Below are 17,453 nucleotides of genomic sequence, written 5' to 3'. Positions count from 1 at the left end.
TGGAAGGCAAGAGACAGGAGATCTAATTTCATCATTTAATGTTTCTGAAGACAAAGAGAAAACCATGCTAAAGGACAAATACTACGTGAGTGTGTACACACACACACACACACACACACACACACAACATTAAGAAACTAAGTATTGCCGGGCGGTGGTGGCGCACGCCTTTAATCCCAGCACTTGGGAGGCAGAGGCAGGCGGATCTCTGTGAGTTCGAGACCAGCCTGGTCTACAAGAGCTAGCTCCAGGACAGGCTCTAAAGCTGCAGAGAAACCCTGTCTCGAAAAACAAAACAAAACAAAACAAAAAAAAGAAACTAAGTATTGTTAAGGAGATTTATGTAACAAAGAACATTCTGAAACTGAGGGGCCACCTCTAAAAGTGACTTAACTTTGGTTCTTTTCTGTAAAAATATTAATTTTAGTGTATTTCTTCCCATTATTTACTTTATGCTAACTAGTATTTAAATTTAATAATGTTTTTTTCCTTCTCCCTTTAAAAATATATTTTCATTACTGTATGTGTGTGCACATGCATGTCATAGCAAACATGTGGAAAGCAGAGGATTACTTTGTAGAGTCGGCTCTCTCCTTCCTCCTTATCTGAGCTCTGGGGTTTGAACTCAGGTTGCCAGGTTTGGGCAGCAAGTGCTTCACCTGTTGAGCCCTCTCTGCTTTTGCTTTCATGTTGTGCAGGATGGCATCCAAGTCCCCGTGTCTGAGGGTGACCTTCAACCCCTCATCTTCCTTGCAAATGCTAGAATTACAGTCATGTGTGCCACACTCTGCCTAATTTTTTTCCTTTATTTTACTATTTTTTGATGTGCTAAGCATAGAGGGCAAAAGTTTACACATGTATGGTAAGTATTCTACAATTGTATTCCTAGTGCTTGGATTTTGACAGGGTCTTATTACATATATAGTTAAGGCTGGCCTTGCACTCACTGGGTAGCCCATGCTGGCCTCAAATTTTGGTGTTCCTGCCTTAGTCTGAGATTACAGGTTTAACATCTAAGTGGCTACCGTATCTAGCCTTATTTTGGGACGTATTCTATCTTCTATATTTCTTCTTTTATCAAATGTGAAATTTCTTTTTTTGGTTTTTTTTTTTTTTTTTTTGGTTTTTCGAGACAGGGTTTCTCTGCAGCTTTTTTAGAGCCTGTCCTGGAACTAGCTCTTGTAGACCAGGCTGGCCTCGAACTCACAGAGATCCGCCTGCCTCTGCCTCCCGAGTGCTGGGATTAAAGGCGTGCGCCACCACCGCCCGGCTTTTTTTTGGTTTTTTGAGATAGGATTTTTCTCTATAGCTTTGGAGCCTGTCCTGGAACTAGCTCTTGTAGACCAGGTTGGCCTTGAACTCACAGAGATCTGTCTGTCTCTCCCTCCCAGTGCTGGGATTAAAGGCATGTGTCACCACCGCCCGGCTGAAGTTTCAGTGGTTAAGAGAACTCACTGCTCTTGCTGAAGATGAGTTCAGGTCTCAGCACCCACACTGTACCTGTGGCTCCAGGGGACTGGCCCCGTTGGCCTTTGTGAGCACCTGGACTTACCTCAACACACAAACACATAAGAAAAATAAATACTTAAGAATGAACATGCTGCTAGTCTATAAGTATTAATATAAGTTTTATAAACACATACCTCCAGTTCTTCAATAAAAACAGCCAGATCCTCCTTCCACAAATCTGATGGACTCTTTTTCTTTAATGTGTTGAGCTCTTGTTCCTTTATAAGATTACAAAAAATTGAGGTAGTAAATATGTGCAAATAGTATTTTTCCACAGAACAGTTTTTCCCATTAGAACAACATTAACTGCTGACCATACCATTCTTCTACAACTGACCTTTTCATTTCTTTGTTTGCACAGCTCGTCCTTCTTCTCCTTGGTTAGATACCAGAGGGGCATATCCAGAAGGTAGTTGAAGGTCGGCCCAGAGTCCGCCGTGGAGTCGCTGTTTTCGTTGTCGCTTTCCTCATTTTCCTCTTCATCTGGAACCTAAAGGACAAATTAAAATGTAGAACACGGGATGCAAACATATAGAGTCCTTGATTTTTTTTAACTTGTGACCTCTAGAAATGCAAAACAGACTTTACATTTTTTAATTAATAATTTCCCCATTTTATCTTTGTGTATGGTGCTCTGCCCGCATGTGTGCCGTGGCCATAGATAAACAGTGAAGAAATTACCTTTTGCTGAGCTTCTTTCCAGGCTTTCACAGGATCAGAATCATATCCTCTCTGAATTAGAACTTTAATTAACTCTTTTTTAGGTTTATTTTCTATTAAAAAAAAAAGAGGGAGAGATAGCTTTGAGCAAGATTTTAAAAAAGGATGAAGTGTTTCTACATCAAGTCACAAGATTAAACTGGAAAATTTGAGCCAGGTGGTTATGCACCTTAATTCCACACTCTGGAGACAAAGGCAGGCAGGTGTGAGTTCAAGGCCTAGTCTACAAAAGTTCCAGGAGAGCGGGGGATACATAGAGAAAGCCTGTCTTGAAAAACCAAACCCAAACAAACACAAACCCACAAAATGGGAAATTTCAGCTGTCTATGTTTTGCCTTAATTTCTGTCCAGATCAAATTTCTGTGAAGCAGGACAAAGGTGAATTACCAGGGGATATTTAGATCATAGATGAGGCTGAATCTATATAACTGTCAAAGACCACAAAAGAGTTAGAGCCCCACCTCTGAAGAGTCTGTGACTCAATTATGTATTCTGGTTTGTATTGTAATGTTTCATTGGTTTAAGCTCTAGCAGTCTCCTCAAAGCTTGATGCTCTTAATCACACCACACGACCTCTTTCAATGTCTGCTGTATTCAGTTGTGCTTTGAGGGACAGTCAAAGTCACTACCAATATAATTTTGGAGTACCACTCTTCCTTCAATTTAACTCGACATGAGTTATGTTGGTTTGGTTTTTTTTTTTCTTCCCCTTTTTGAGCTAGGGTCTCTCCATGTAGCCCTGGTTGTCCTGGAACTCCCTCTGTAGACCTGCCTGCCACTGCAGTGCTGGGATTAAAGGTGTGTGCCACCACTGCCCAACCTAGGCTTTACTTATTTATAAGGATTTTTACTTATTTACTATGTATACAGTGCATGCCTGCCTGGACACCTCAAGGGGACATCAGATCTCATTATAAATGGTTGTGAGCCACCATATGGTGGCTGGGAATGGAACTCAGGACCTGAGCCCATCCCTCCAGCACCCTTCTAGACTAGGTTTAAATGTTTTGCCTACATTTATGTATGTGTACCATGTGTGTGCCTGCATGATGCCTGTGCAGGACAGAAGAGGGCATCAGATCCATTGGGACTGGAGTTATGGATGGTAGCAAACTACCATGTGGGTGCTGGGAACTGAACCTGGGTTCTTTGTAAGAGCGACAAGTGTTGTAACCACTTAGCCATCTCTCCAACTCCTTAGATTACACATTTAAACCCGTCAATATTTACTCTGTAAGACTGGGCTATCCTAGTATTTCAGAATTCCAGTCAGCCAAGTAAACCCCCCTCCTTTTCTTTTTCCCATTCTAGTCATGTCCAGTATCATTCATTTTAGCCTTGCCTGAAACAACAGCATCTATCAAATAAGTTGGCTGATATGCTAAAGCTTTTAAGTAGATATGAAAACAAACATTATTAAGCTAAACACTTTTGTATACTATGAGAAAGTTAGTCTTATCACCAGTAACTGGTGCTATTATATTTTGGGACTTCCTATAACTTTTTAATATTGCTGGCTTTCATCAGGTGGTAATGATGTGTGCTGTTACACACACATCATTACGAAAATATTGCTGCCTTAAGAAAATATTGCTGGCTTTCTTAGTTGGTTATGCTAAAGTTGAGCTACATCTTCTAAGCTCCATTCTTATACCCAATTTAGTCAAGACTCCTTTCTTTCTTTAAACCCTGCTAATTGCTTATAGAATTTTCAATATAACAAAATGCAAAACAAGCCGGGCGGTGGTGGCGCACGCCTTTAATCCCAGCACTCGGGAGGCAGAGGCAGGCAGATCTCTGTGAGTTCGAGACCAGACTGGTCTACAAGAGCTAGTTCCAGGACAGGCTCCAAAGCCACAGAGAAACCCTGTCTCGAAAAACAAAAAACAAAAAACAAACAAACAAAAAAAGTAAAACAAACATCCCTAAGATTTGCCTCTTTTTCAGTCTTTTCTTTAAAAGGCATTTATAACCTCCTTCATTTTAAGATCAGACCAGTGTCTCTTCTTGTGATCTATAAGTAAAAACAAGGTCCTTTTCTCAGACAAGGTCCCATGTATGGGCTGGTTTAAAATCCACCACGTAGCTGAGGACAGCCTTGAGCCCCCTGCTCCCTGTCCCTAGTGCTGGGATAACAATGTGCTCCATCACAGAAAGTTGATGCAGTTGTTGTGGTCGGACCTAGGACCCTGTGGATGTCAGGAAGGCAGTATACCACTCTGAGCTATACCCCAGCCCCACACAAGGTCTTTTAGTTCTCTAGTCTTTCTATCTAAACATTCAGTCTTGATTTCTTTAGATGATCTGTCTGGGGTGCGGGGGTGAGGCTAATACAGAGTACATGCTTAGCAAGTACAAGGTTCTGAATGTGAGCCCCAGAACCACTAAAACCCTACAAACAACAATAAGCGATCTAGGAAAAGCTACCCCACACTGTAAATATTTAGTAGATGTTTACATACCAATGATTATTTTGCCGTCTATTTTCTCTAATATAAAACGAGCTTGATTATTCAGTTTAGCAGATTCTGCACCAAGCATTCCTAGAAGCCATTCTTTTCTTAATCCATAATATTTAAGCCTGAGCTCAAAGAAGTCTTTTAGAATATCCACCACAGTGTCATATTTCTTTAAGCAACCTACATGGTCAAAAAGCACCTGGAAAAGAATAGAAGATTCAATAAATTGGGTAACCTTTATATAAGTTACCTGATATACCTTTTTTTAAAAAAATGATTTATTTAACTTTATTTAATGGGCATTGGTGTGAAGGTGTCAGATCCCCTGGGACTGGACTCTCAGACAGCTGAGAGCTATCATGTGGGTGCTGGGAATTGAACCCGGGTCCTCTGGAAGAGCAGTTAGTGCTCCTAACCACTCAGCCGTCTCTCCAGCCCCCCCGATATACCTTTTAAAAATCAATTATTAATTTAAAAATATTTTACATAAATGGATGTTTGCCTTCATGTTTATATTACAACATGTGCTTGCAGCGCTATCCCATGGAGGCCAGAAGGGGACCCTGAATCATTCAGAACTGAGTTACATAGTTGTGAAGTGCAATGTGGTTGCTGAGAACTGAACCCAGGTCCAATGAACAAACACTAATTTCTCTTAACTCCTGAGCCATCTCTCCAGCCTTTCTTTCTGAGATAGGGTCTGACTATACAAGCCTAGGATAGCTCTGGAATTCATAGTGATCCTCCTGTCTCTGTCTTTGGAGTGCGAGGATTATCAAAGGGGACCAACATACCTAACAATATTAGTTTTGAAAGATGTATCTCTTACAAAATAAGACATACCATTGAGTTGCAAGTGAGGCTAGTCTGCAGTTTGAAGACTTTGTGTAGTCCCACTCTCTCTGCCTCTGCCAATTTCTCTTCCGTCATCTTTATGACGAACTTCACAGTGGTGTCTGTATGGTATTCCCTATAATCTGTTATAAGAGGGGGTGTCTTCTCAGTGCCATTCAACATGGGTTCTAGAACTTGTTCTTTGTAAGTCTAAAAACCAAAAACAAAACACAGTATTCCTTTTGTAAGGAGTCCCTTGTTAAGTAGTCAATACCAACTGTTGTTGGCATCTTTCGCCTGAAAAACCAAGAAATCAACAGTTACTTACCTGGGTCCACGTTCTGATGGGAAGCTCTGAGATTTCAATGGTTGTAGAATTCAGAATCGCTACTTCTCCACTAATCACATACTGATTTGAAGCTAGTTCTTCAATAGTACCTTTGAAATTCTTGTAACTTGGGAGCTAAATTAACAACAAAAAGTTTTCTAAATGGTATATCACAAATATGTTCAAACAAATCCAAAGTATAAAATAAATCTGGTATCTGTATAATCTTTACTGTAGAATTTACTCAACTATGCCTGAGTTTCTAGCTCAGAACACTTACCATGGGCAGAGGCTCTTCTCCATCCAACAGTCGTCTGATATTATTTACGACTTCACGGACATCAAAGTTGGGGATTTTGCAGGACCACCCGGTACCAATTCCTTCAGCGCCATTTATCAGCACCATAGGTATAATAGGAATGTACCATTCAGGCTCAACACGTTGGTTGTCATCGTATAAAAACTTCAATGTGTGATCATCTTTAGGTGGAAATAACAACCGAGCCAAAGGGCTAAAGAAAGCAAAGAATATCATTAGTAAAATGGCCTTGACACTTCTCACATTCAGTTGGGCATGGTGGCACAAAGCAGAGACAGGCAGGTCTATGTGAGTTCCAAGCCCATCAAGGAGCATAGAGAGACCTTGCTCCAAACCCAAACAAAAATCTGTCAAGGCTGGAGAGATGGCTCAGAGGTTAAGAGCACTGATTGCTCTTCCAGAGGTCCTGAGTTCAATTCCCAGCAGCCACATGGCGGCTCACAACCCTCTCTAACAAGATCTGGTGCCCTCTTCTGGCCAGCAAGCATACAGACAGAACATCGTATACATAATAAATAAATCATTAAAAAAAAATCTGTCAAGCCCATGATTTAGTACAGGTAGATAGATAATGAACACATATTCAGTAGGGCAGAATTCTAAGAAGGAAAATTAATAAAATGACTACTTGGGGCACAAAGAAATGAGTGCTGTAGCAACACATCTATAATCCTGGTACTTAAGGGATGCAGTGAGAGGAGATTTGTGTGAGGCTTATTTTGGATATATATGAAGACTGCTTCAAAGAATCCAAATCAAAACCAAACCAAATAAAAAAGAGTGCTGTGCTGTGCTGACAGCTCAATCTAGTACAAGGACCTGAGTTTTAAACCTAGAATAACCCAAATAAAAAGCCATTCAGTTATAACCTTAGTGCCTAGCAGGTAAGACAGGTGGACTCCTTGGGAAAGATGTTGTCTTAAAAACAAGAAATGGGGTGGATGGCACCCAAGTTCGCCCACACATGCATATATACGCACAAAAGAATGCTAAAGTGGGTAGGGTGTTAGAAAATGGCAACAGAAAGTGTTAAGATGCAAGACATTAGGCATATGCCTGTGGAAAGCTAACACAGAGGATTACTCAGGCCAGGAGCTAGCTCAACCTGGATGACACATTTTAAAAAGACCTGCTGGGTATAGTGGTGCCTTTATTTCCAGCACTCAAGAGGCAAAGGCAGGTGGATCTCTATAAGTTGAGTTAAAGGCCAGCCTGGTCTACATAGTGAGTTCCAGGATAAGATGGTGAGACTTGGTCTAAAAAAATATAAACAAACAAATAAAAGAACTATTGCTTTTTAAATTATCTTTTATGAGTAGGTATATATGTATGTGTATGCACTCATGTAAAAGTCAGAGGACAAATTCAGGTGCCATTTCTCAGGAACATCTACAAGTTTCTGTTTTTTTTTGAGATAGCATCTCTCACTAATTTGAAGCTCCACAATTAGGTCTAGGCTGGCTGGCTAGCAAATCCCCAGGAATCCAGTGTTGGGATTACAAATGTGTGCCATTACATCCCTTTTAGTAAAAATTAATTTTATGTGTACAGTTGTTTTATCTGCATGTACGTTTATACATCATGTGTGTGGCTCAAGGAGGCCAGCAGAAGCACTGGATCCCTCGGAACTGTAGTTACAGACATTCATGAGTCAACATGTGGATGCTGGAAATAGAACATCTTCTTGGAAGAGCAGCAAATGCTCTTAACTCCTGTGCCACCTCTTCAGTCCCTACACTTGACATCTCCCCCAACCCCCACCGGACCACTACCCCGCCAGACTTTCCCTGAGTAACCCTGGTGTCCTGGAATAGAGTTCGGTCTGCCTCTGCCTCCCAAGTGCTGGGATTAAAGGCGTGTGCCACTACTGTCCAGCTCTGACATTTTCTTAAAATTTTGAATTCTCGATTGAACTCAGATCTACATTTGTATAGCAGGCACTTTACTGAAGAAGCTAATCTCAGTCCAGGACTTGGTTTTGGAGGAAATGTGTGTGTGTGTGTGTGTATATATATATATATATATATACTTTTTTGGGTTGGAAGTGGCTTTTCTGAGATCGATGCTCACTCTGTAAATTGAGATTGGCAGCAAACCCATGATGTTCCTCCTTTTGCCTCCTGAGTACAGGGACTATAGGCTTGTATCACCATGACCAGATGGAATTGATCAGAACACTAATTAGTGAAAGGGCAGTCAGACATAATTTATTTGCTCATTTGAGAAAGTTACTGGGTCTGATGGAGTCCTTAGATAGACCAATATTTTTTTTTTTGGTTTTTTTGAGACAGGGTTTCTCTGCAGCTTTTAGAGCCTGTCCTGGAGCTAGCTCTTGTAGACCAGGCTGGTCTCGAAATCACAGAGATCCGCCTGCCTCTGCCTCCCGAGTGCTGGGATTAAAGGGGTGCGCCACCACCATCCGGCTTAGATAGACCAGTATTAGGGTGTGAAAGAGGATAATAACATAGAACCAAGAAAGTGAACAGAGAATCAGCATAGTTGTCCAAATATTTCCAGGACAACGATTAATAACTGCTGAGTACTGTTGCAAAGGTGGCTGGAAACTGACTAAACATTGAATGTTTAATACTTTGGTTTCATATTGCTTCAAAACTGGCAATGTCAAGACACTAAAAGCAAACTCACCTAAGCATAGTAAAGATGTATCGAGGACTAGCCGAATCCTTTCCACCATGCAGCCTGGTACCAAACTGACCAATGGGTTGCAAGAGGTTCAAATTATTACTACCCACAAAATTCTGAGCCAAATTGATAATGGTCATCATCAGTGACATCTGTGGAGGGAAAAGACGAATCAATCTAATCCAAAGGAAAATAAATGTGTGCCTGTGTTCACTATCACAACTAAGTCACACAATAATCCTCTCAGTTTTAAGATTTAAATGCTTACAATGATATTTTCAAGAGAAATAGATGGCAGAAATGTGTCCAAACATAAGACTTTTAGGTGTCTAAATTTCTTTATCATACAGTAATACTAAATCTTATTTTAAAATTTATGAATATAATTTTACAGACAAGTATTCCTAATAGGAATGTTATTTCTAGAAATAGAACTATTAGTCAAAAGGGTAATCATATTTTAGTTTTAAAATATTTAACAAATCATTCTCTATCATGGATATAACAGTTTACACTTACACAAAATATATTTATAGAGTAACTTTTAATTATTTCTGCATCAAGGCATTCTAGAAGTGTTAAAGATTGTGGGTTTACCTCACCATGGTGATAAGAGGACATTTCTGCCACTGACCCAGCTAACTGGGCAACCTTCACTTCTCGCTTGTCATTCCGTTTGAAACAAGTAAACAAAACCTTTCTCTGCCCTGGTTTCAAACCTTTAAAATGAAAGGACAATCAGTAGCATTTTTAATTTAGCAATTTCTGAGCACAAATCACCATTTTATGTTAAAAACAGACAAAGCATTGGTGCTTACCATCTACCATAGATGGAATAGATCTTTCATTATCAGAATTTGAGAACAGGATAAGTTCCTTGTTTATGAAGTCATTATAGGTCAGGTAAGTAGTGGTTTGTCCATACAAATAATCCTAAGGGGTCCAAGACAGTATTAGATGATCTGGTTGAAAATAAAGTACTAGACTTAACAATGCTTAATACAAAAATATAAACAATTAGAGCTATCATTTGTCTGATAATTCTTCGGTCCTTGAAAAAGGATAGGTGAGCCAGGCAGTGGAGGTGCATGCCTTTAATCCTAGCACTTGGGAATGTGAGGCAGATAGATCTTTGTGAGTTTAAGGCCAGCCTGGTCTATATAGTGCAAGTTCCGTGACAGGCAAGGCCACACAGAGAAACCCTGTCTTGAAAAATAAATAATCAAAAAGGAAAAACAACAGGTATATGAGGTTGCTGCTTAAATAACATTGTAGTGTATAAAATATTACACTTTCTTTGTTGGGGGAGGGGAGTAGTACAGAGAATTAAATTCCAGGCTTTCTATACACCAAGCAAACAATCTCAGCTCAATGTTGCGCCAGCCCTTCAAGTTTATTTTTTTTTTGGAGACTCATTGTGCAGCCCAGCCTAGCTGCTTGTCGTTTACTTCATACTACAAAGGCATATACTTGAAGATGACTGATCGCATAATAACTGTTTACGGCAGCATCAGCATAAACATATGAGAAATGCCTTGTCACATAACTTTAAGACTATATTGCTGGGTGGTAGTGGTGCAAGCTTCTAATCCCAGCACTAAGGAGAAGCTATGAGTTCCAGGACTATACAGAGAAACCCTGTCTTGAATAGCTCCCCCAAATACTATTAAGAATTTTTTCAGTGCTTTCATAATCTTATAGGACCACTGTTATATACTATAGTGATTACATCAAACTTTTTATTTAAAATACTATTTAATAATTTTGATTTGGTATAACATCAATTCCAAAGTTATTTAGTGGGATAGATTAAAAATTCTTACCTCAGGAAGGCCAAGTAATTTCCGCTGTCGTCTATCTTCCATGAAATGAGTTAACCATTCCTTTCGATCATCAACCTGTTTCTTACTAAAGGCCTATGGATTAGAAGGTGGAAAAGATGTCACTGGTGCTTATTGGTTCCAAATATCTTTTCCATACAAAGAAACATCAAAAGTCCTGGTTTTCAAATACCTAGTTCTTTCAGAAACATTTTATTTCATAAAACACTATTCGATGGAAATTTAACAGGTGTAATCAACCAGCCTAGCAGTAACTTCTGAAAGCAGAATATACATGTACAGCGTGACTCAAACTCACCAGACTGATTGCAGCATCATCTTCAGGCCCAGAGTATTTGAACTGAATACGATGTCTTTTCATATCTGCAAAATATTCCTTAGCTTCCTTTGACGTGCTGGTGCCCAAACCTATAGAAGTAAACAAAACAGGTAAGTTACCCCCATTTAGCCTCATATAACACATAACAAAACCGAGTATTTGTAGGCAGGCTTTATCACAAACCTTTGTAATATTTGACTTTCCATTTCTTATGATTTGGAGTAGAACTCTTCCATTCTTCAAACTCAGGAAGACTATAGAATGCCAATTCTTGCTTGTTTTTAGACACCTATGGTAAAAAACACATCGGTATGGCTTTACACATTGTAGGCTCCCTATATAACATATCCAGAATTACAGTTCCAGTCAGTGTTGAATGGGCCTTAAGAGTCTCGATGCATCCCAGAACGTGTATACCTTTACAATGGGAGTAATAAATTCCTCTAGAAAACGATGTCGCAGAAGAGAGGGCCAGTTGTGATGGATAAAATTGATCAGCAAGCCTTTGATATGGGAACCATCTTGGTCCTGTAAATATTTGAAAAGCCAAAGAACAAAGAACTGTTTAGAAATAAAATTATGACTGATTTGGCAATTTCTCAAAAATTCTTCTGTGCAAGTTTAAAAAAGCCTATTCAAAAGTAAATTTACTTATCTTGTACATGTAATTTATTATGTCAGTATATCTCCTCGGATGTTCATTAGAGATAATGAGTAAAGCTCTTTTTATGGCAGTAAAGTAATATAACATAAGATCTGCTTAGTGAGGTGCAGTGCTATATGCTTGTAGTTCCAGCCACTTTGTGGGGTAAGGAAGGTGGAGAGCTGAGCCCACACATTTGATATCAGTTTAAAAATCTGAAATAGCTGACCTGATCTGTCATAATCATTATCTTCCCATAACGAAGAGTTTTCAATGAATCTTCATCTTCATAGTTTTTCTTGTACTGAAGACCCACAATCTTGATGATATTGTTAATTTCAGCATTTTCCATGATCTGAAACACAATGGAAAAGAACAAAGAGATAATTATGTATGTTGCCTCAGCATTTAGAATTATTACTTACACTTTGAAAAATCAGGCCCGTTACGATAAAACTTCAAAGTATCTAAACTCCCATTTCTCATTCTATCTTTCTCTATGTGTGTATGTTATTAGGGATAGAGACCACGGATATGTACATCGCAAGCATGCTCAATTTGTTCAAATAACAGTCTAAAACATATTTTAAGATGCCCAGTGAGTGAGGACATGATATACAAGAATGGAGTCCTGTATTATAAACTAGATTTAGATCCCATTCCCTCCCCCACAGCACTTTTGCAGTGCTGGGATTAAACACTGGGCCTTATGCATACCAGACAAGTGCTGCACCACTGAGTTATACCTTATCGGCTCTACATTAGGATTACAAAAATAGCTTCACAGCCTACCTGTTTATGAGAAGCTTCTCGCACATTGAGTATTTTTCCTCTAAGAGGAAATACCCCATATTTGTCTCTTCCAACTACACCAAGACCTGAAACTGCCAGAGTTTTGGCTGAGTCTCCCTCAGTCAGGATAAGTGTACATTCAGTGGAATTTCGACTCCCTAAAATATAAATATACAAATTAACTTTAGTACATTTAAAAATATATTGACTTAAACATACTGTCAATAGCATGTATTAAAGCAAAATAATCTATAACAAATTATCTTAGGTGTAAAGTGGACTCAACAATTATGTGTGTATACATGTATGAATGTTTTGCCTGCATGTATGCATGTGTACCACAGATATGAGAATAAGGTATTGGAGCCCTGGAACTAGAGTTATGGATAATTATGAGCCACAATGTGGGTGCTGGGAACCTGAATCTAGGTCCTCTCCATTAGCAGTAAGTGCTTTTAAACGATGAACCAACTCTCCAACACTGCTCTCCCTAAAACATTTTTTTACAGTTAAGGTTCATAGTAAATTAATACAGTAGTCCACCTTATGTATGCTTCACTTGAAAAAAAATTATTTCTATTATTTTGAATTATGTGCCTGTTTGGGTTTATGTGTGTGAGTACAGGTACCTGCAGAAGAAGCCAGAGGCAGTGGCTTGCCCTGGAGCTAGAGTTACAGATAGTTGCGTGCCATCCATTATGAGCACTAGGAGCCTAACATGGGTCTCTACAAGAGCAGGACAGGAACTTCACTGCCAACTCTCTAGGCCCATGGTTTTACTTTTCACATTTTCAATTAACAATAGCCTGAGAATACTAAGTAGAAAATTCAAGCCTAATTATCACAGCTAACGCCTATAGTCCCAGCACTTTCTTTAGAAAATGAGATAAAGAGAATCATGAGTTCAAGACCAGTCTGGGTTATATAACACAATTATGTCTCGAATATAAACTAAAACAGGGCCAGCTAGATAGCCCTTGCCTCCAAACCTGACAATCTGGGGCCCACCTGGTAGAAAGAGAGAAACCATTATTTGTAAAATCATTCTCTGACCTCCACACCATGTGCGGAACCACATATACAAATTAAATTAATTTTTTTTTAGAGGTTCAAGAAACAAACAATTCACTGGTTTTGTCTGATGTTTTAAAACTTCATGCAATCCCACCTGGGACATCAATCATAACTTTGTTAAAAGTGCCCATACACTATTAGTCTGTTAGTCATTTAACAGCTTTCTCAGTTATCAGATCATTTGTCTTGAATGCAAACTCAAATAATCATTATGTAGTAAACAAATGCAGCATCACAATGCTTGTACCATTCATATCTCTCATTTAACCATGGCTGGCCTAAGACTCACTATATAGGCCAGGCTGCCCTTGAACATAGAGATTTGCCTGTCTGTCTGTGTTAGAGCTAAAGGCATGTCTGAACTTATTAAATCTTTTATGACATAACATTTCCAGAACCTTCATGGGATGAGTGTAGTACAATAAGACAGTTATTATAGTACACGTGGCTTTAACTGTTCTACCAGATACTCTATGTTTTTTTATCATCAGTATCATAATCATAAGAGAAACAAAACATAACAGGGTTTGAAATTATCCATGGTTCTGGTGTTCATTGAGGGGCTGGAAATATATCCCCTGCAGAGTACTATAACATCTCTCTTTTTTTTTTTGGTGGGGGGGTGTTTATCTAGACAGCATTTCATTGTGTAACAGCCCTGGCTGTCACAGAGCTTGCTCTGTAGACCAGGCTGGTCTCAAACTCACAGAGATCTACCTGCCTCTGCCTTCTGAATGCTAGGATTAAAGGTGTGTGACACTAATGCCTGGCCTAATATTTTAATTCCTCATAATATTGAAGTTGCTGTTGGATCTTCATTTGATATTATACTACAAATGCTTGTTAGGTAGATTACTGTACTTAAAATCATCTCAGTAGCATTTAAAATGCCCGAAATTAGAAATAACCTAAATATTCAACAAGAAACTGGTTAATTTTTTGATACAGGGTTTCTCTGTGTAACAGTTCTGGCTATCCTGGAACTCGCTTTGTAGACCAGGCTGGCCTCAAATTCACAGAATAACTTTGTAAATGCACCTGCTTCTGCCTCCCAAGTGCTGGGATTAAAGGCGTGTGCCACTACTGCCCAGCAGGAAACTGGTTAAACTTTTAAGAGAGCTATTTTGCTGCACATCCACAGTATGCTGCTGCTACTGAAGTAAAGTTAAATGTGTACCTGCATCGTTGGCGTCGTCAAGTTTGGGGATTCCCTTGATTCTGTTATGTTTTACAGCTGAACACTTCTTGTTTAACTGGATTTGGGCCTTAAACTTCACCCAGTTTAGTATGCTTTCAACAATACCACAGCCAATTGCCTTCAAAACAGAAACAATCACATTAGCAAAGATTCAAGACAAATATAGAATGTACAAACACCTAGAAAAATGAAATAAAAGAACTGGGTGTGGTGATCTAAATCTTTGATCCTAGCAATTGGGAGGCAGAGGCAGGTGGATTTCTAGGAGTTTAAGACCAGCCATGCTACCTAATAAGATCTTATCTCAAAAACAGCAAAAAAAAAAAAAACACAAAGCAAAAACAAAACAAAACAATAACAACAACAACAAAAAAAAAAAAACCTCAAAAATTACAACATTTCTAGACTGGGTAGGATGTGTGTGACTTAGTAACTCCTGATCTTTCCATGTTAGCTCCTTACTGTGAAGAATTTGGTTTCTCTAGGATCATTCATTCAATACTTTTTATGGACTTATGATATGCCAATCACTGAGCTACTTGTTGGAGACACAGTGGTTAAAATAAGTTAGGACTGGAGAGATGGCTTAGTGGTTATAGGCGACTGTTGTGCATTACCCAAGTAAACAGCAGATAGAAATAGCAGCTACATTCCAGCCTTGGGGGAGAAGACATGGAATGATCTCTGGAGCAAAACTAGAGTACTTTTGTCCTAGGTACTTATATATTCTATACATAAGTGAGACTGGCCTATTGCCCAGCTCTAAGTTTGACTGAAAGTCCCTGCCTCATTCAATAAAGTGGAAGAGGGATCCAGGCAGGATGATTCCTAAGATAAACCTCAGGTTCCACATCCATGCACACCCTTCACACAAGTGCCTACACTAACAAAACATGCATACCTCATACGCATGAAAATAGAAAAGAAAAAAGAAACTGAACATGTCATATCTGTGCCTTCATTTAGTTGAAGGTATTAATATGGAAGACAGAAATAAGAAATTACAAGTGGGGGCTGGAGAGATGGCTAAAGGTTAAGAGCAATGGCTGTTCTTCCAAAGGACCCAGCATGCACATGGCAGCTCACAACTGTCTGTAACTCTCAGTTCTAGGGTACCAGACACCCTCATACAGATAAACATGCAGGCAAAACACCAATGCACATAAATAAAAATTTAAAAAAAAAAGAAAGAAATTACAAATGTGGCTAGGTGGCGGGGTGCACACCTCTAATCCCAGCACTCCGGGAGGTAGAGGCAGCTGGATCTCAGGGAGTTTAAGGCCAGCCTGGTCTACAGAGCAAGTTCTAGGGCAGCCAGGGCTACTCAAACCCCACTCCCCACCAAAAAAAAAGTGTATAATTGAGAAGTTTGCTATGTAATAATAAAAGTTTAATATTAAACTGTAACCATCTTAGCTGAAAGAGAGTAGAATATAAAGGCTTTCAACAGGCAAGGGAATTTGCATTTTTCCTGAATGGAAGATATTAAAGGATTTCAAGAATGAAACCAGAAATGTCACTCATGAGCACTGTGGAAGGGAAACGTGGAAGGATCAGGAAGGTTAAAAACTTGTTACAGGGGGCTGGAGAGATGGCTCAGAGGTTAAGAGCGCTGCCTGCTCTTCCAAAGGTCCTGAGTTCAATTCCCAGCAACCACATGGTGGCTCACAACCATCTGTAATGGGGTCTGGTGCCCTCTTCTGGCCTGCAGACATACACACAAAAAGAATATTGTATGCATAATAAATAAATAAATATTTAAAAAAACACAACTTGTTACAGCCAGGCGGTGGTGGCACACGCCTTTAATCCCAGCAGTAAGAAGACAGAGGCAGGTGGATCTGTGAGTTCGAGGTCAGCCTGGTCTACAAGAGCTAGTTCAAGGTTAGGCTACAAAACTACAGAGAAACCCTGTTTCCAAAAACAAAAAACAAAACAGAAAAAAAAAAAAAAGAAAACAACCAACCAACCTTTACATTAATCTGAAGAGGCAGAGGCAGGCAGGACCTCTATGAGTTCAAGGTCAGACTGATCTACAGAGTGAGTTCCAGGACAGGTTCCAAAGCTACAGAGAAACCCTGACTGATGAAACTGTGTCGGGACAGGCATGCTGGTGCACTGCTTAACTCTAGCACTGGTGGGGTACAAGGCAGGAGGATCTTGAGTTAGAGGCCAGCCTGAGCTACAAAGCTAGACCCTCCTATAAAAACAACAAAACACAGACTAAAAAGGTCTGAGGAAGTGTAGTGCAGCAGGCAATCTTTGTTTTTGCAGAGCTGAGGACAATGAGAAATAAGATAAGACATTTCTCTTTTACTTTCCATGTAAGTACTCACAGCTTTGATGAATTTTTCACTTAATTGACATGTTGATCCAAAGCTCTTGGCTTGTAAAGTCATGTTTTCTTTTGTCTGAGAGTCAAAGGTTGGATTTTCAATCAAAGAATTTACAAAAATCCACATGTGATTTTTCACCTGTAATGAAAGTTGATATTGTCAACAAAATGTCTTATGCCCCACCCTATCTTAGTGCTAGGAATCGAGCCTGGGATCTTGTAAATCTAAGGGAAGAGAATGCTGTACCTGGTGTGCTTTCACGGCAACCCCACCCTTGTTCTTCTTCTTCACCACATCAACAAGTTTACTCACGATCTGATCAGCTACATAATCAACATGTCTGCCACCCTAGTTAAAAAAATAGCATTTCAAAATGCCTCAGAATTATAATAGTAACTGTAAACATACTTTTAGACAAACGTTTAAATTCATTTTATA

General features: G+C 39.4%; 1 protein-coding gene across 1 annotated transcript in view; it reads right to left on the bottom strand.

The window, feature by feature from the left end:
• Top2a (DNA topoisomerase II alpha) overlaps positions 1-17,453 on the bottom strand; it is a 32,651-nt gene that overhangs the window by 5,835 nt on the left and 9,363 nt on the right. Inside the window, exons 9-27 of the mRNA XM_038326418.1 lie at positions 17,262-17,363; positions 17,016-17,153; positions 14,659-14,797; positions 12,408-12,565; positions 11,845-11,970; positions 11,390-11,500; positions 11,156-11,261; positions 10,952-11,061; positions 10,636-10,728; positions 9,631-9,745; positions 9,410-9,531; positions 8,816-8,964; positions 6,131-6,362; positions 5,851-5,985; positions 5,532-5,732; positions 4,692-4,887; positions 2,191-2,282; positions 1,847-1,999; positions 1,644-1,727 (exon numbers count right to left, since the gene is read on the bottom strand). Coding sequence (XP_038182346.1) covers positions 1,644-1,727; positions 1,847-1,999; positions 2,191-2,282; positions 4,692-4,887; positions 5,532-5,732; positions 5,851-5,985; positions 6,131-6,362; positions 8,816-8,964; positions 9,410-9,531; positions 9,631-9,745; positions 10,636-10,728; positions 10,952-11,061; positions 11,156-11,261; positions 11,390-11,500; positions 11,845-11,970; positions 12,408-12,565; positions 14,659-14,797; positions 17,016-17,153; positions 17,262-17,363 — 2,562 coding nt within the window. The remainder of the gene's footprint in view (positions 1-1,643; positions 1,728-1,846; positions 2,000-2,190; positions 2,283-4,691; positions 4,888-5,531; positions 5,733-5,850; positions 5,986-6,130; positions 6,363-8,815; positions 8,965-9,409; positions 9,532-9,630; positions 9,746-10,635; positions 10,729-10,951; positions 11,062-11,155; positions 11,262-11,389; positions 11,501-11,844; positions 11,971-12,407; positions 12,566-14,658; positions 14,798-17,015; positions 17,154-17,261; positions 17,364-17,453) is intronic.

This window comes from Arvicola amphibius, chromosome 4 (assembly GCF_903992535.2).
Source record: "Arvicola amphibius chromosome 4, mArvAmp1.2, whole genome shotgun sequence".
Lineage (NCBI taxonomy): Eukaryota > Metazoa > Chordata > Mammalia > Rodentia > Cricetidae > Arvicola > Arvicola amphibius.
The sequence above is the reverse complement of the archived record's forward strand: the minus strand, read 5'-3'. Positions and strand labels throughout refer to the sequence as shown.